This window comes from Euwallacea similis, chromosome 18 (genome assembly GCF_039881205.1).
Source record: "Euwallacea similis isolate ESF13 chromosome 18, ESF131.1, whole genome shotgun sequence".
Classification (NCBI taxonomy): Eukaryota; Metazoa; Arthropoda; class Insecta; order Coleoptera; family Curculionidae; genus Euwallacea; species Euwallacea similis.
This window is the reverse complement of record NC_089626.1, coordinates 2,906,134-2,925,259: the sequence shown is the minus strand read 5'-3', so window position 1 is coordinate 2,925,259 and position 19,126 is coordinate 2,906,134. Positions and strand designations below refer to the sequence as shown.

Here is a 19,126-nt window from a genome sequence, read left to right as displayed (position 1 = left end):
GCTCGAAATAAATATGGGGATACTTCAATTGCCACTAGCCAAAAAAAAACTATTTTGCATGAAAGCTAGTCATAGATATGATTCAATTTCGTACTTATGATGTGAACATACAAAGGAACGAGAGCAAAAAATAAGCTGATCTAAACGTGAGAGTGATGGTTTTTATTTAAATAATATGATACAAAATATTCAACATCTATTATCAAATATTGGAAACAGGTTTCCGTTTACACCTTCCCTTAGTCAGTTTTTAGAACGGCCATTTTATTAACCTATCCGAAAGCTGACTAGTCTTTCTGGTGACAGATGAGGCCGGGCGGGAAGCCCCAGAACTGTCGCCCAGTTCCGAGTCCACCCATCCGAAACGGACGAAGAAATGAAAACGAAAAATACGCAGCTCCTGGCGAGTACTTCACTATGATTACGCATAAAATTAATAGAAAAAATATTATCGAGTATAAAATACATTTAAAAACAGTTTTTACGCTTAGATTTAAAGAGTTTTCTTTAAATCTAACCGTAAAATCTCTCGCTGGCCCAAAGACACGATTTGGCGCTGAAAATAGGTCTCCGCGAATGTACTATCGCGCACCAGATCAAACCCCGGGCGGGCGAATGCGCACTTTAAATGCTCCGTTTGCCGTTTCTGCTTTTAAATCAGGTCGGCCACGTTCATCGGCATTTCGTCAATTTTCGTATTGTAGAACTGCTCAATGTCGTGCAGCGTACGCTTGTCGTCCTCCGTCACGAAATTAATGGCGACTCCTTTACGACCGAAACGTCCGCCTCGTCCAATCCTAAGCAAAAAAAAAACATTGTCAACCTCAACACAAAACTATCGGCGATAATTTTACTTACCTGTGAATGTAGTTTTCTCTGTTTGAAGGTAAGTCGTAGTTAATAACTAAAGAAACCTGTTGTACGTCAATGCCTCGAGCTAGTAAGTCAGTAGTGATCAGTACTCTTGATGAGCCGGTTCTGAACTGTCTCATAATGACATCACGCTCCTTTTGTTCCATATCTCCGTGCATTGCCGAAACCGTGAAGTCTCGTTTATGCATATTCTCTGTCAACCAATCCACCTGTTTATCAACCATTTATTAATTAAACTGGTCACATACATTTTCATCAACTTACCTTACGCCTAGTATTACAGAAAATGACAGCCTGAGTGATTGACAAAGTATCGTACAAATCACATAGGGTTTCCAATTTCCAGTCCTCCTTCTCCACATACACAAAGAACTGCTTGATACCCTCCAAGGTGAGTTCCTCCTTCTTGACCAGAATCCGAATAGGATTGCGCATGAACGACTTGGTGACGTCCAGCACGTCAGGAGGCATGGTGGCCGACAGCAAAATGACTTGCACGTCAGCGTTTAACGTTTTAAAGACATCGTGAATTTGGTCTTTAAAACCGCGGGACAACATTTCGTCAGCTTCGTCGAGGACAAACATTTTTATGTGGTGCGGCCGAAGGGCTCTGCGGGTTATCATGTCATAAACTCTGCCAGGGGTGCCTGAAGAAAAAAAAGATATTGATTAGCTTGAAATATGTCGACTTTTTAGTTGTAGAATGTATGCAGGTCAAGCTGACCTCAGTTGAACTGTATTGAGTCATTTAGTAAAAGTTCGAGCGTCATTTTTGTCTGTGTTGTAGTTTCAATGTCGCTTACCAACAACTACATGTGCACCAGCTTCCAACTTTCTCATATCTTCTCTAACATTGGTTCCCCCGATACAGGCGTGACATTGGGCGTTCATGAAATCACCCAGGGCAATCACCACCTTCTGAATCTGTTGGGCGAGTTCACGGGTCGGCGCCAGAATCAGCGCTTGGCACTCCCGCACCGCAGTGTCGATCTGTTGGAGAATGGATATGGAAAAGGTGGCGGTTTTCCCGGTACCAGATTGCGCCTGCGCAATTACGTCGTGGCCTTTAACGCAGGGGATTATGGCGCGCTGTTGGATCGCCGACGGTTTCTCGAAACCATAAGCGTAGATTCCTAGCAAAAACATCAAAAAATTATTAAGCAACTACAACAAATTTAAATGAAGCAATTCCAAAGATATGTTCATATAAGCTTGTTCCTGTAACACATACCACTTTTTTAAGGCCATGTGTCTATTCAGAATCTCCTTTATAAATATTACTAACCATCTTTTTTTATGAAAATTGCACTTTTATTTTAATTCAAAATGAAACATACAAGTCATAATATTTGTGCCTAAAGTGACATGGTGACAAGGTGAGTTTTGAAACCAACACACTTAGGTGATAGTTTGCATCAATTTTTGTTCCTACCTGATTGAAACACAAGTCCTTGATGCTTTTGAAAATAGTTTAAAAACATATGTAACCCCTGTATTTTTACTAAATGCAGAATATGTCCTGTTTTTTACCACCAGAAATATGGTGACCTTATTTACAGTAGGCATTACGAGTTCATAAAACTGAACTTTGGCTTACTCAGTACTGCCCTGCTCACGATGCTTGGTGCTCAACCAAAATTAAAACTAGAAATATTCTGAACCTAAAATGCACCCTTCAAATTTCTCAGCAAATACATGGCTTGCAACCATATATTTAAAGTTTTATTTTTTTAATGTTGGATGAAGTTTCCAAACTGATAAAAGTCTGATGAAAATTTCATAGTGCCAAAAAGTGCAATGTTACCTCTAAGAAGCTCTTCCTTAAGGTTCATATCGTCAAAATTGTCAACAACCTCCTCCCAGTTCGATTCAATAACGCCATCAGGGTCCATTCCTGGTGGACCATCGTAAGTGGGAGTCTCTTTTTCTGAAGACGGGCCATTCTTATCCCATTCCTCACTCCTAAAAACGACAAAATTCCATGATTTATTACAATCAATTTCAAGTATGTTTTAAGTATTTTACAAAATACTTTACAAAAAGATTTGACTGGGTAATTCCAATAAGGCATTATTTATTCATTAATAATCACGTTTTGAACAATAAAACAGTATTACTTCTTCAGGAATTTGATAATAAAATAATGCAAGAAAACGTGTAAGGACAAAGCATGAATTACCCCGCGAATTCCTAACCACAAAAGGCCGAAATTGAATTATATAACTGAGAGATAAAACAATGCTCCTGGCGCCCAACTTTCCCAAGCGTGCACTAGATAAACAAATGTAGAATCTATTTTTAGCTGTTTTTTCCCCATAAGCTGCCCAATACATCTCAAAATTAGTCCCGAACGGGGAGCATATTCACGCCATATTGGCATACGGCATCGACCATGCCGGACCGCCGGAAAACCGACGTTAATTGAAAGAACATGCACTTTCACACTCGGGGAAACTTGCACAAAACCATCAGGCACTGATTTACCTTTTCTAAACCGTATTTAACTAAAAATTTGAGCGTTTACTTGCCTTCGATCGTGTCCAGACATGATTCACTTTGCTATAACGCTAAAGAAAAGGGTCGTGGGTCGGTCTTGCTGCTGTCGAGTTGACGCACGAATCGAGATATTCCTACTCCAATTGACAGCTGTTTGGTGATTCTAAATAAAATTAAACAATGCTCTTCTATTATGAAAATTGAAATATTTTTCAATTAAACTTGACTTGAATTCAAGAGGGTGAGTTAATGGGCGAGTTTGTCCAACGTGCTCGGAGGGTGGCGATGAAATGAGAACGATAATTAGTATTTTTCCATGCGGACCACCACTTCCGGGCACGCCCGGAAACTACCGAGCTTCCCGCGCATGTTTAAAACTCCTACCTGTGCTGGAATGTTTCGTTAATTTTAAGCAATACAGAAAAGTGATGATATAGCAAATTAAAGCATTCGTGTCCTCTATGCTCTAATTAAATGTTGAATGTGTAGAAAAAATTGTAACAACAATAAATAAAGGTAAAAATGCGTTTTGGCGGAAAATTTATTGACATGTGATCTAATTGACAAATGTCATTGCTGCCAACTTCGGCTCATATCTAAAAGCAACCTTTCAACACCTTTTTCTACCCTTTTTGCTCCGGTTTTCATAAAGTTATTCACTTTTAAACTAATTTAATGATTATTATAGCTCTAAAATGGTTTGTGTTATAGCATAAGGGCTTTAAATTACGGTATAAAATTGTTATTATTTTAAGCAATTAAAAATTTGTCACTTATTATCTACATATACTTTTACTCTGGACATCTTATGACGTCATAGGTTCTTTACTTGATTTCTTAAATTCATATAAACCTTTTTAACATAATGAAATTCTATGCTCTTGTCCTATTGCTTTTTAAAAATATTACAATAGAAATGTTTTAACTTTAGTGTTTTTTGTTAGTTTTTGATGAAATTTTAAATACCGGTTCTAACCTATAAATTGGGAATACACAGTAAGATATGATAAATGCAGGCTAGCTAGAAAGTTGAGATTTTCGTTCTAATATTGTTGTTGGCAATATGTCGGCAACGTCCATGCGCAATGTCAACCCCCCCTTACCAAACTGTCAACAGCACTTCCGCTTTCCTGTCACCCAAAACTCAAAACCGAAAATTCCGCAGGCCCGTGTACAGTAGTTTAGTATAAATTTTATTCTCCGCCGGTTTCGGATAGTAATCTAACGGTTCCGCAGCCTTAAAACAAATATCTCAAACACGCAATGAGTTGGCAGGATTATGTGGACAAACAGCTTTTGGCCTCTAGATGTGTCACCAAAGCCGCTATCGCGGGGCACGATGGGAATGTTTGGGCGAAGTCGGATAACTTCGATGTAAGTACCCAGTTTCCGCTTAAAATTCGCTTGCAATTTCAATGCAAATTCGGTCGTAAGCAGCCAGGGGATGCGAAAAAAGTCTGGTCCGAACTGGCTTGTCCCAGGGCCAGTACAAAGAAAATATGGGCAGGGCTTGCCCATCTTGAGACAATACCATGCCTGCAGCGGGGTGTTGCCCTTGAATCTTTGCATGCTCATCCTCAACCCCTTTACTCGTAGGGCATTCAATGATGGATACAAATTTTAAAAGGGAGTTTCGAAAACTCCCTTTCATGAAATCTTTTTACCGGTTGCATTCAAAATGGCCGCCGTACATTATCATTATACCCCCTATATAGACAGGATTGTTGTCGGCGGCCGAACCTGCTAATTTGGTCATATACTTCTACAGTATGCAAATCCCCAATGTTTAATATTAATCAAGCATTTGTTCGTCTATTGTTGCACGATAAGCAGTGTGCTAATATTCATTAAACGGACGGGGGTTTTGGACTGTAAACTGGCAGGATTTGAGGGGGTGTTTTTACCGCAGGGATTTAAGATGTTTTGGGGAAAATCAATAAGCCCTTGAGGGGTTGACCTTTAAAGTCGTGAAAGCGAAAGTTATGTTTAAAATTCCCCTATTTCTTTCTTATCTTGCAATTAAATACCTATAACAAGCTGAGGTATGAATTATACAGCACTAATAACTCCACTGCTGAGCACAGCAATGATGACTCATACATATTTAATGATATTACCTTCATCATTATCTTCGACTTTATGGAAGATCAACCTTCAATCTCCTTAGGAATTTACCTTAGGCTAAGTCTTGAGGATGGTCTTGATTTCATTGAAGCATAGCTTCGCACAGCTTCTTCCATGGTAAAGTTTAAGTCTACTCAGTTCAAGAATTCATAATAAGCGGGCTTTTTACAAAAGGAAAGTCATTAGCATAAATTCAGGTTGCTGAATAGTAATAAATAATCAATATACGACTCAAATTAAATTATCCTTCTTGGTTTAAATTGCTGCCATTGAGGTGGTTTTAAATTTTCATGTCTCTAGGCCAAGTCGTTCAATGGTATCTGCCTTAGACGATTCGTGGACCTAGAAGAATAATTCATTTACATGTTAATGAAGATTTTTTGCACCCCAAAACACCTTGGAAGCTCCTTAAAAAATATTTTGTTTTGGGAGTATTTTCCCACATTCTCAGTAGACCATCCCCTAAGAATTTACTACAGCTCCATCGCTGTGCTTCTTATCACTTGTTATATTTGTTAGAAAAGTTCCAGACTTATTTTGACACGGCTAGGAGGATTACTCATCTGAAGGAAGTGACTATTATGATCAGAGGTGAGATTGACCATCATGACTCCACTTTTTATGCAAAAATTCCTTCTTAGAGAGCTATAAATGTTTATTCTCTGCTGTTTCCAAGCTCTATATTTGTGAATTTCGTATAAATTTGCTTCTATCATGACCATCCCACAAAGGGTGGGCCTGGCATCTTTGTACCGAACCGTTGACTGGCGATAAGTCAGAATGGTTCGCATTTAAAAATCTAGATCAAAATTGTTCGTTCAGACGCATCTCTCAAGTCCTTATTTGTTATAAAAAAAAGTGATTGAACTACTTCAACTTTATCACATTTTCACTATATTTGTATGAGTGTGTGACTAAGTCGATTTGTCCATTGTTTACGAGAACTCGGTAAGAATGGTAACCTTGTGTATGATCGGTCGAAAATCCACGAAATAAACTTAGCCAATATGGCGTATGGTGCTGGATTGGCATATATGTATGACGGGTTGCCTGCATTCAGTGCTTATATTTGTTGCAATTTACAATGTTCACTACGTTTGTTTCGTCTAAGATCTTCCTTACAAACTGAAAAAATACTATCAATAACAGCTTTATTGATTGAAACGACAAGCATTGTAGAATAAAATACCGATAAACCGCGGCTATAGGTGTATGTTATTCACCGACTTAAAAAAATTATAGCTTATAAATATCAAGCACAGAAGCACTAAAACAAATAAACTAGACAGGAGTAGTGTCTTTTATTAGGTAGAAAATTCACTATTTCGCCGTTTGATTATTGACTTGTGACTAAGTTTACGTTGCCCAACGTTTGCCATAAAGCTTCATAGCTTTGTGGATTCAAGTTAAAGCCCTCTACTAAATTTTAAAAAACGCACTTCTTTTCCAGCAAAAATATGTTTCGGTAGCGTTTGCACTATGTGAATTTTCATCGATTTTTGAGCCCCAGGTAGCGTTTTTTATTCGATACTTGAAGTAGAGTTTTAGCACTCCGAACATGGCGAGCGGAGCAATTTTTTTATTAGTAGTTATTTATCACCATTATCAGGGTTTTTTGGAAGGTCTTGAATGTTTTTGTTCAGCAATTTGAGTGCTGCAAAAATACTGATGATTCTATTTTGCAAAAATATCCTACATGCATTTTCCCATCGATATGAATTATTCGACTTTGGCTCCATCCTCCATAAACACAATTTTTAGAAAGCTGTGGGAGGTTACCTAAGTATTTCTAAATAATCTAAGCATTACGCTTTTCCTGCATTACAAAATATTATCAAGATCCGCGTGTGCAGTCAGGAGAATTTCCATGAGTCAAAAATTCAAGAAAAAGATCAGTTGAGATGTGACACAGCAAGTCTTGTGTCATAAAGAAAAGGGTACTGGGGACATGCCCATGGCCGCTAATTTATTTTGATAAGACTGCCAAGTTAATCTATAACAAATGGCTTTCTGGTTAATCTGGTCGCTGGTTGCGGTCACCTGACAGCAGTAGTTCTCTACCTAAGGACATTTATTAGAAGTTTTATCGGCAAGTCAGCAATCCAGCTAATCTTACTTAATTTTACATAGAATTTTCGGAGGGTCAAGTGGAATTTGGCGCCTTTCCCAAGTTTTGTTTGGCACCCGCTCAGAGATGTTATTATGTCAGAAATTCGCCTGAAAGTAGGTTTTTATCTATTTTTAATAACATGTCTTTTTAAAAATACCTGTTTAATATCCTTTCTGAAGTCTGGGCCATGGAAACAATTCGCAATATAGACGATAATCGACCGTGCTTGGGTGAACTAATGAGGATTACCTGATCACGACATGTCTCGCATAATTTAGTCTTATTAATTATGAAGAACCGCCGAATTTGAGGTTTATTTTTGGCAAATGAACTCAATATTATTTCCTTTCCACTGATAAATTTGCACTTATCGCCTAACGGCTGATTCATCATTTTTTATTCGGAACTGGTAGTTTTTGTTAATTTCGAAGTGCGCCCAGGAGGTGAAGGACTGACAAGTTTCGATTTCAGGTCACAAAGGAGGAGTTAGCGAAATTAGTCCAGGGTTTCGAGAAACAGGACATCCTAACCTCCTCAGGGGTCACCCTAGCGGGCAACCGATATATTTACCTCTCAGGGACAGACCGAGTCATAAGGGCTAAACTGGCCAAAGTGGGTGTGCACTGTATGAAAACAACTCAAGGTGAGTTTTTTTTTACCCACCTATCCCGAAAATCGATGCGATGTTTATGGCAATTAATATCTATCAATACATAATAAATATTTGCACCAATTCAGATACGGTTTAAAAACATTAAATAAAGAATTCAGTTGCAGGTCTGTCATTTTGTGTTATCTCGCTAGAGATTGCAGAGAGAAGTAAATGCCTTCAGTTTATTTTCAGAGCATCGTAAATTCGCTAATCAGCCATATGTAATTTGATATTTTTTATTTGCGGAGTCTTAACTTTAACAAAAAGCATATGGAATAATTGTTATTTATAACACAGCGACGTCCTTTTATTCCTGCAACATTTTGCTCGCTGCAACAATGTGATAGTGGTGAAAACAATAATCACCATTCATTTCGAGCGCAAACCGTGTCGGTCTAAGAAAAAACGGAGGTTTAAATAATGTCCCCTCGTCGACTTTGACACGGTTTTCCTTTCTTGAAAGGCATCAGAGCACCTGTTTAGCGTTGACTTGTTTACCAGAACTGGGCTTTTCAACCGTCCATGTCGACGATTTATCGCTTATCTGCGGCCATTTAAGCTTGTACTGTGCCATCATTAGTCTTTGTCGTTTTAAGCCCAGTTGCTAGGAACTGATAAAACTGTCACTGTGCACTGCTTTTTTTCGAACTTCGGATTATTTAGGACGTCTGGCAACGTTTCCTACCCAGAATTCAGCGCGTTTCTGCCATGGCTCGAAATGATTTTTTAGAAACGATCGCTAAACACACCGTTGCCGCTTTTCGTCGATTCTAAAAGAATGTCCTATGTTTTTGAATCCGGCCAAAAAAGTCATTTAATGTCCTTTCATTTCAGCTGTGGTAGTATCGTTATACGAAGACCCAATACAACCACAACAAGCCGCGTCTGTAGTGGAGAAATTAGGAGATTACCTAATTACTTGCGGTTACTAAGGTAAACTATAATTGCTTAATTCTCTCTAATTGTGTTTTAACATTTATTTTTCCTCTGTAGGTATCCGTATCATCTTCCATCAGCATACATGACTTGTGGTGACAAAATAAGGATTACAAACACATTTTTTTTTTTAAGAACCGAAATCGACGTTAGTTTTCATTTTTATTATTTAATTCGTACGGCCACCATCTTGTGCAGAAGCAATGCCTATTATATGTAATAATATAACAGTTCGGAACAAATTAATTATTGTTATTTTGGTCCATCGATTCGTTCGGTAATATTAATCGTATAAACTTAAGCTTACATTTAATATAACCAAGAAAATCTACATTTTTCCTTATTTTTCCCTAAGTTGAAGAAAAACGCGCGTTTGTAAGGCTCATATAAAGGTTAACAAGTGTGTATGAGTTGTACTATCTCCTCTACATTTTATATACATATAGCTTTTTATATTACTATTATTAATTGCTCTTATATTTGCTGAGTTTACTACTTATTAAGGTTTTTTTATTATTTGAAATATCTCTAGTCCAATTTCTTTCGCTTTCGGATTAACTTCCAAACATCGATCATTTGTTTAGACGTAGCACATGTTTCGGGAATCAAAACCTATCGCTTTCCTTTCAATTTCGCGCTTAACGAAACGAGAAAAGACCACCGTGCCAATTTTCAGTTGTCTTTCTTTATTATTTAATTGGGTTTTATTTTCAGCGAATCAAACAAACTTATGTAATCATGACATCTCCCTCATAGTATCGGATTTAAATCAGTGTCGCGTGTTGCCTGTTTAATCGTTTTACTTTTTGAAGGACGTTTTTAAATGCTCAGAAAAGTTTAAGTAATAAAGTTTGATTTATTGAGTAGCTTTATAAAGTTTCCTTTTGATTTGCAAGGGATATTGTGTATTTAAAAAATAATAAACCCAATAAATTTGTATTATTAAGGTATTGAGTCTCATTTTCCTGGTTTCGGAAAAGTGATCTCGTCTTCCTGTGCGTGGGGGATTCTATTCGAAAAAGTTCACCATGTTATCAATAAAGCGGTTGACTATAGTGTAAAATGATGGAATATCTGGTACAGGTCGGTTCATGTTTGGTGATAGGCGCGATCATCATTAGATTAAGAAATCTGTATTTCCTTTAATCAATCCATTCACTTACATAAACAAGGTGCATACTGGAAGAGAAAAAAAATTCAACATTCTATTCAGCATTTATAAACAAATATGTATATTCAAATAACTATACAATAAAATATTCACGATAAAAATTAACAGAAACAAAAAATTACAGTTTTCATATAGCGTTATAAGTACCCTAAAAATCATAAAACTAATGTTACCTGTGTATAAGTAGGTAAGTTACGCAACAAAGACTTTGAAACACCGATTAAGGCACAATTCAAACAACGAATTAACAGTCTCTAGAACCCATCAAGAAATAATTCGCCTCAACATGGAATTAAAAATTCAAATTTTACGGGCCGTCCGGTGGCCGCACCTAAACTCTATCGAAAAATATGATGCATCGATTGTACTTCTTTGTAGTAAATGAGCAAAACAAACATGCAGGAGCGCCGAAAAATCGACGTTATTTTTTGTCATTCTGCAGCACCAATTGTCTCGCTTCTTCAGCTAACTTTTCTGGTTCTGAGAGAATTTCTGTCTTGGTGCACAGGTACCGTAACGAATTTAACACGACTGGAAAATTGTAAATTGAGAAATAATTGTGATTGGACAATGAGGAATTTGAAGTTACCTGGTCTGAGATCCACTAGGGTGCAATGCTGTTCAACCCACAGCAACGTGGAGGCGTAAAGATCCTCCAAGCTCGAACTTGAAACGAAGTTATTGAAGGAATTTAATAGAGGCCTGCATATTAAGCTGAACTGAAATGTTGATTAAGGAGGAATACGGTAATTTCTTGATCAATTTGAACGTTATTTTGTTTTAGCTGCAAAATAATTGCCTTAGAAACCTTAGAACAGAGCATAACGGGTATGGGTGATATTCTTGGTTTCTATAGAAACTACTTGAAACAAAAAAGGATACGATCCAAAACTTCCAATTTTCCATTGTGCGTCTACTGACATACTCATCGAACATCTCTTGCATGCGACTGTCGCGCCTGCGCGACACAGGAGCCCCCGTCGCTGGTAACATAGACTGACAGTTGCTACAAAATAAAACGCTGAAAACCCGGAGCTATAATCGCCCAGTCGCTCTATCGATACCTTATCGACGTGTTGAGCGATTCAATTTGCTGCCTCAACGAGTCCATTTCATCCCTCAGTTGATTGCGCTCAGTCCGCAATAGCCGAATGTATTCGGCCCCCTTCTGCAGCATTGCCGCTTTGGCGAGCTGAAACCACTTCAGTACACCCTAAATGCACCCCTGAAAAGCTCACAAACCTTGGCATTAGGGTTCTGGTTGAGTTGCGGTATCAACGAATGCATCATATCGAACCCATTTTTGATATTGCACCTGCGCTTTTGCTCTGCGTGTATATGTCCGACCCTCCTGTCTCGATTGGAACCTTCTCGCCCAGGAGACCCTATAGAACCCTGCGAAGAGGTGGGCGAGTGCAAGTTTTGCGATGGGGAGTCCAGGGGACTGTTTGTGGTACTCAGGTACGACTGCTAAATAATTTTAGTTACTTTAAGACTAAATGAAGGCTTGAGAACTAACAGAATCTCCATTAGTCATTGCAACTGTCGTCACGGTAATTTGGGACGTTAGAGAATGGGGCAAAACTGGCAGATGCTGTTCTTCTTTGATTCTCCTGTGCATAGACAGATCAGGAGTGGATAGGGCTTGGTTTTGATTATAGGCTGCTTGGACGGCTTCGCTTATGGGGGAACCTAAATAACCATTTTGATCATAATTTTAATCAATAAATCGATCGTCAAACTCACTGGTGGTCAACAGTTGAGTCAACAACACGTTAGTTTGGGGCGTCAGCAGAGCAGGGTCGCTAACGGCTGATATAAGGGGAGGCCTTTTAGGAGGTTCCCTAGTGTTGGATCTAGAACGTCCTCTTCCACGCAGAGGAGGCCTGTTTCTATGGTCTTCTTTGTCTTTTTGCTGCTAGCGATAAGTGCAATTTAGGATATTACAAAAAGGGATTCCCATCTAGCAAAACAGTTTTATAGCTTCAGTATTTAATGAAGACGTTATACAGTGTGATCGAAAATTATACATACAGAGGTATTTTACACCATTACCAGCAAAAAAAATCAGATCAGGGATCTCTCTGAAGAGCCCCATTCTTCATACTGATTCAGTAACTTATTTTCATTCAGTTCGCTACATTTTTTGCCTTAGATCATTTGCCAAAATCTTATACCACGATTTTGGAACACCCCGTGTATCTCCAACTTCTCTTTTAAAACACGAAGTTGCTAGGTGGGCTTCGCCTTGTCACAAACATAGGACAGTAAGACACTTGGTGCAAAACTACAGGAGAAACAACCAAACTAAACTTACTACTGACGCTAAGTTGGGATGGTAAGAAATAGGGGACACGTGCATGGGGAGTGGTTGCATCTGCAGTTGGGGCGCCTGTGCGTGTACCTGCTGCTGCTGCATTGTGGGTGATGTAAACTTAACACTGGGTCGACCAGGCGGCCCAAATTTGTACCCCGTAGGAGCGGAAGATGCGTGCGCCCTAAACGCCTCCTGGAAACTCCCAGGAGTCTCTCCCATATCTTGAGAGCGCTGCTGCTGCCCTTGAGATGAGCAGCTTTTCATTGGCACTAAAATTAACTATATAAAAAGAGACAGAAACAAAATTCTAACCCACCTTGAAGCTTATCATTAAGAATCACATGTTCGACGTCCGCGACTAAGGTTTGCCCCCCACTGTAAGTTGGATAGCTGGTCATCGAGGATTGTAAATGTTGCCCGTGGTGCTTTCCCCTAGATTTGGGGTTCAATTTTGGGTTGATGGGGTAGCTGCTGGTCTGGATATAGGGCTCATTCGAGGAAAGCATCACGTGGCTGCCGTATGATGACGCATTTTCCTGCATTTGCAACTGATTGTCCTGAAGTGAGGACGTGTGTTGCTGATATTGGGGGACTGATGTGGATGGCACTTGGGACACCTTAAGGTCCAACCAATTTTTCATTCATTTGTCTTACAACCGCCATTTGAAGCAAATTATACCTGAACTTGAACGGATAAGTCAGTGGGGTTCACGTGATGATTGGTGTATTCCCACGAGACTGGGTGGGGATGTTCCTCAGGTACTGTTGGTAACTTTGTAGCGCATAACTCTAAAATTTGTTGTTTTTATATACTTATGTATGTAGCCGAATAACGATTTGAGCCTTAAACAGCTATGTACCTTGTAGCGGATCAAACGTGTCCATGTAGTCGATTAAATTTGGCTGCAAAGGGCCCAAACTCGGCTGTATAAAATCGGCAAAACCAAATTTAGCTGCAAAACACCAAAAGGGTCCAAAATTTTCGAAAATGTTTTTCATTAAATCAAGTTATACCCAGTTCCCTTGTATCAGGAAATGGGAACGGTTGATTGGTGATCGTGGAGAATAAGGTATCGCTGATCAATTCCCGATAATCCTCGTCGATCATCATCATGTTGTTGACGCTGTTCGAGTCGCCAAAGATAGCGTCCATTCCATTGAGCTATAAATATGTTGGATGAACTTTTGGAACATTGGAAGCAGGTACTTTATTACCATGTCTACATCCTCTTTGTGCGCAGGCCCGTAGAGGTGGTTCCGGTAGAACATGCGCCATTTTTTGTATTCGGCAGTGACAGCAGCTAGTTTTCTTTTCCAGTACTTTCCTTCCAGAACAATGGCCTAAGAAGATTTGATTAGAATGGCATTAAAATTGTATTAAAATTTCGTACATTATAAATTATAATACAGCTTAAGGCCAGAAGTATGGTCTTAACAGTTATGGGGGTAATTACTTTCATTAATAGTATACGTATTTAGGACTAAATGGATATTTCGTCTCCCAACTCTGCCATTAGTCCTGTCACTGTTTAAAGAACCCAATATACACTCAACATACTCGTAGTAGAGAGGCATTGCTGTTCCTTTTAAAATTGTTCAAAACTAATTCTTGGTAGTTCTCATGCCTTTACTAAATTCTACTATAGAAAAAAGAGCACACATTAATTAAGAATTTTTTTTCTGGTTAGCGATATATCGAAAGTCTAGTACAGATTTAGATTCTGGTCACAATGGTGACTGCAAATTTACAAGATGCTAAACAGTGTTCCTGAAAATCTAGCCAAAATAATGACTAGTTAACTTTAGATTTGTAATATCCTGAGATGGTCTCCTTGACAGCAAGTCAAATTTTCTAAAATCCCTAGATTCAGGTTTATAACATTTCTGCAGATTTAAGAACCACCACCTGCTTATCTTCCTGGCTTGACCATACTATATAAGGGAAAATCATTAATCTCATCCTGCGATTAAAAATAATCTCATATGTTTTTATTCGGAGGTTGAAATTAGATCGAAAAATCGGTTTTATGCAGTGCAAAGTCCCAGCTTATTTATATTATTGTACGTGCGCGTTTCGTGACCAATCCGCCACACCCTCAACTAAAGCCTTAAAGCTATTTACGGCTTTAAGAAAAACAAGGCAATTCGGCAATAAATACCGCAATCACAAACATAGCTGTGTAATTCTTGCAACAAAGTATATGAGGAAATGCGAAAAAGCTAGATAAACACAGATTTCCCTGCATATCCTAGTGAAGCAAAACGCGAAAACATCCTAAATATATTCTAGGAATTTGCCCACTGTTGTGGATCAGTGTGGAATCGCCTTATCCTCCCATAATAATCTGGATAAATGTTTGTACAAAGATTAACGGTTATCTTTGTTAATTCGACCGATATTATTGTATCAACTCATTTGTCCTGTGTAATTTATTTCTCAGAAATATACCATGTTGTTGGCCGTTGATTTAGCACTATTACAATGCGCGAAATGTAAATAACATGATATTACACATTCGGGTTTGAAGAGATAAAAATTGTTTTGTACATGGAGCATGGAACTTACCTCGGGCTTGTTGTGAGTGTCCACATCAAGCGGGGAGGCAAATTGACAGATAAGGGTGTTCTCCTTCTTGATAACTGAAAACCCAGAATTGTAGTATCACAGCGGGTCCCCTGGGAGTGACGCGTCGTCACTCGTCAGGGCGCAAGCAACTTACATTGAAGGTGCCAGCACCTCCATATCACGTTGTTCAGCCGTATCTTGTCCTTCCATCGGAGGCGAACCCCTCGGAATCGGTTCCATTTGGGCGAAGTCAATTTTTGTCTACAAACAAACACGAAATCGTATTCAAACACACCTACTATCGCAGCGTTCAAAGATCAATCCCAACAATAAATGTATTGACGTCACAGCCACTACGTGACGTACTGTTTGGATTCACCACAACGAGCCCAATTATTGGAACGAGGAATTTAATTTGCGGAATTGTTGATTGACCCTGAACAGTAAGGGCCAAATTATCCGGGCGACGGCTAGTTTATCAGGAAGAGAGTTTCCTTTGGAGTCAAAGAAACTTAACTATCAGGTAAATTTGACGGCGCACTGACAAGTCGGCCCTAAACGTACTTAAGGGGAAGTGGTTCCCATCCGCTTGCTGTTGCGAGACAGGCAATTGTTCGAATAGTACCATGAGCGATTCGGTTGGAGCGCATAGAGCATTGTTTTTTTTAGGAAGGAACACTGCAACTTGAAACTGCCAATCTTAAGTGACAGATAAGTAGTTCCGAATCATAAGCAAATACATATCTATTTTCCCTCTCGTTACGTAAGAAATTCCACTTATCTTTTTACTCGTGAACGTGAAGTAGCTGCTCCGATAGGGGGCCACTTCCAAGAGTAGATAATTTTTATTTAGTGTTGCCCATACAGACACATCGCCTTAACTCCAACATAGACGTATACGGATATGCCGGCATGGTAAAGAACCCTAGGACCAGCACAGATGCTCTTTCTGATAAAGAGGGCAGCATATTTTTGAAAAGGGACCTTGAAAATTAACCTGGGGGGGGGGCTTGCAGTAATAACTATACATATAGTTGAAATCCTCCTTTATTTTGATTGCTGAGAGTTATCTAAATTGGCTCGTTACATCACTCTCCAACCATATAAGCTGCAAATAAATATTCTTTATCTTACGGAACGGCAATCAGTTATCGTCTTAAAAACAGAATTCTGGTATAAATAATACATTCTTTCGCTGAACTGTAATAACAAAAGACATTACATGGAATCCCTATAAAGACGACTGACACTGCAGCAACTCTGGCTAATTAGGGGCTATTTTGAATATTTAATCGAAATGAAGAGACAGAGTCAGTGGATGCGGGACAAAGGCGGAAGGAACATTCAAAATTTCTTATCGAATTTAATAGCGCCGTTCGCCCAAATGACACGCATTCCGCTGGTATTCCTGTCAAAACTCGCAGGACAACTCCAGAAACAAATGCTAAACGCAGCGTTGCCAGTTCCCTAGATTGCAGTCCACAATGTAAATAGTTTATATTAAAACGATGTTCGATAGTTTTGTGACGTAGATTTCAATGGCGCAGTTGCAGCATATGATTTAGCCGTAATTAATCAAACTGATAATCTCTTTTTAATTACGTGCTCTGTATGTTATTAGATAATATTATTTAGAATCGTCCCTAAGAGCTTTCGACAGCAAGATTTTTTTCTTTTATAATTGTTTTATTTGAGCATATATTTATACAGATGCCATTTTTGTTTTTCTCAAAACTCAGCTCTAAAAATGTCGAATTTTAAAACCGCCCTATGTCCACGAAAAAATGTCGAGGACTTTTATGTCACCAACAACTTTTGCTTTGCAAAAATAATATGTGAAATGCTCCTTTAATTACAACTCTACGTGGACACCCTGTACAAGATCTTCGGGCCTCCTGAAATGATTAGTCCCCATTGACTTCTATGGATGTATTTATTCCACATGCTGTCCTGTCAAAATTTACCAACTATCTTTAGAAACAAAAGAGAATCGCGATGTTGCCAACATTGAAATTATTTACTTCGACACAATTTTCCATGGAAATAAATTTAATAAATGTTTTAAGGGTTCTAGAATGGTTTTAGTCATTTTTTCTGCCCAAAGCCGTCGATCGCGGTTTGGGCAATTTTTTAACAGGGAAATTGATGACTTGCCTGCGTTTGGCAGTTGGTGGGCGGGTAAACTATTGCCCACTTTGGGGGCTTTTGTTGCACCTGAAATACATGGCACAATTGCATGCCTGTTGATTAAAGATTTATCAGATATGTATAATAAGCAGGAATTGGGAACTCTAAAGTTTTTGTTTTTTGTTTAACAAACTGTTGATTTATCGCCGCTCGGATAACCTTTCATGTATTAATCGATTGTTTTATTAAGATTAGCCGATTTCAATGTTTGGGAATATGTAATAGCAGTTTGGAATTATCACTAGCTATGTTTGAGATTAGTTCCATAAACCCAGAATTTGTTAATTCATTATGCATCAAGATATAGAAGTGCAGGCAAGTTTAGAGAGACAATGCATGTGCCTGTTAAGTTGGAAATAAAGACTGCATTTGCTCAATTTGCCATAGAAATTATCCGCCTGTTAAACATAGCGGTAATATTAAATATATCTATTATAAAACTGAATTTGATTCTATAAGTCAAAGCATGCTGGCACATATTCAGGAAATCAAAGCATATTAATTTCCAACAAATAGAGAGAAATAATATTTTCTCAAGTCTCCAAACACATTTTCAAATAAAAATATAAATATTATTCTAATTTTTCATCATTTTCCTGAAGCAGCCCACGATCAATAATATGGTAAATCAACAAAGGTTGAAGGAGGTAAATAGTTTTGGTTCCAAATACTTTCAATTGAGGTTGCTCTACAACTTACCTTCAACCCTCAATAAGCTTCACAATATTACAAATTGCCAAAACTGTAATTTGAAACTATAGCTATAATGCTGTAGAGTTTTACACCAAATTTATGTATGCAACATTCTAAAATTGTTCTTTATTGAGACTATACAACTGTCTCAACTATTATTTTCAATCTTTTAAAACAGCCAATTGAGCCAATAATCCATAGGTAATTCTAATCTTGCTCTCTAATAATGCAGTCATGATCTGATCTTTAACACTCGGTAGAAAGACATATAAGCTTTTTCAGAATGCTGAGATCACTTACCACAGAAGCTGTTGGTAATCTTTGCTATTTCAGCTTCATATAGTTTAAATATGGAATAAACTAACGTCCCACAGTTCAAATGTGATAAACATAACCCAAGTAACTTTTTAAAAAAACTTTACCCTGACAAGCTTCAATTCTAAGAAATCTTACCTGTAAGCTATTGACATGCATTGAAACAATTTGCTAAGGCTGTGCTCAATACATATGGGCTGTTGCTGGTTTCTGCTATTCAAGGCGTCCAACGGTCCTTGCAAATAGGCCTTAATGGGAACAACAGTCTTGGCATCAACCTCAGGAATCGGGACTGCTAGATTATCCTCGTCGTCCTGCTCTTCGGCCTCAAATTGGGACACCATAAACTGTCCTGAATGAATGGACTCCCGGCCCGGTTTATCCAGCCTCTTGTGCTGCACCAAATAGGACATGGTCTCCGGTTTGTTGACAAATTTACTGCGACATAACATTTACGCGCACGTTTTGCTCGGTCGCAACGAACTGACGGAACTTGTTGCTTTATCGGCCCGAAGAAGATCAAGGCCTGATAACGGGGTCACGACAGGAAATTATTTTCCCATAAACAAGTTAATTTTGTTAACATGGAAAAGATTAAATAGTCGAGTTTGTGCCCCCTTCTACTCCGCCATTTTCTGACAGCTGATAATGTGCTGTTATGTCATAGATATGGAATTTTTTTGACA

The 19,126-nt window shown here is 38.5% G+C and overlaps 3 protein-coding genes across 11 annotated transcripts; 1 reads left to right on the top strand and 2 right to left on the bottom strand.

The window, feature by feature from the left end:
• Nucleotides 1-141: 141 nt before the first annotated feature.
• On the bottom strand, nucleotides 142-3,608 carry eIF4A (eukaryotic translation initiation factor 4A). Its single transcript, XM_066399245.1, has 6 exons — nucleotides 3,402-3,608; nucleotides 2,678-2,835; nucleotides 1,677-2,006; nucleotides 1,138-1,520; nucleotides 859-1,082; nucleotides 142-797 (listed from the first exon to the last, which is right to left on the bottom strand). Exons 1-6 carry the CDS (start codon nucleotides 3,419-3,421, stop codon nucleotides 653-655), a joined length of 1,260 nt encoding a protein of 419 aa, XP_066255342.1. The 5' UTR covers nucleotides 3,422-3,608; the 3' UTR covers nucleotides 142-652.
• Nucleotides 3,609-4,484: 876 nt separating this feature from the next.
• On the top strand, nucleotides 4,485-10,137 carry chic (profilin chic). The gene is made up of 4 exons (XM_066399263.1): nucleotides 4,485-4,743; nucleotides 8,075-8,246; nucleotides 9,090-9,188; nucleotides 9,249-10,137. Exons 1-3 carry the CDS (start codon nucleotides 4,633-4,635, stop codon nucleotides 9,185-9,187), a joined length of 381 nt encoding a protein of 126 aa, XP_066255360.1. The 5' UTR covers nucleotides 4,485-4,632; the 3' UTR covers nucleotide 9,188; nucleotides 9,249-10,137.
• A 257-nt stretch (nucleotides 10,138-10,394) lies between these two features.
• On the bottom strand, nucleotides 10,395-19,084 carry Mondo (MLX interacting protein mondo). 9 transcript variants are annotated; one of them, XM_066399228.1, is made up of 16 exons: nucleotides 18,579-19,084; nucleotides 15,400-15,506; nucleotides 15,246-15,319; nucleotides 13,895-14,020; nucleotides 13,694-13,841; nucleotides 13,540-13,632; nucleotides 13,359-13,468; nucleotides 12,996-13,296; nucleotides 12,680-12,948; nucleotides 12,109-12,280; nucleotides 11,882-12,054; nucleotides 11,605-11,832; nucleotides 11,427-11,563; nucleotides 11,245-11,383; nucleotides 10,952-11,081; nucleotides 10,395-10,893 (listed from the first exon to the last, which is right to left on the bottom strand). In XM_066399228.1, the coding sequence occupies exons 1-16, from the start codon at nucleotides 18,890-18,892 to the stop codon at nucleotides 10,784-10,786; spliced, it is 2,631 nt and encodes an 876-aa protein (XP_066255325.1). In that variant the 5' UTR covers nucleotides 18,893-19,084; the 3' UTR covers nucleotides 10,395-10,783. The 9 variants fall into 9 exon arrangements, with proteins under 9 accessions (XP_066255325.1, XP_066255330.1, XP_066255328.1 ...); XM_066399233.1 differs by having other exon boundaries at nucleotides 11,245-11,368; XM_066399231.1 differs by having other exon boundaries at nucleotides 11,427-11,554.
• Nucleotides 19,085-19,126: the final 42 nt, after the last annotated feature.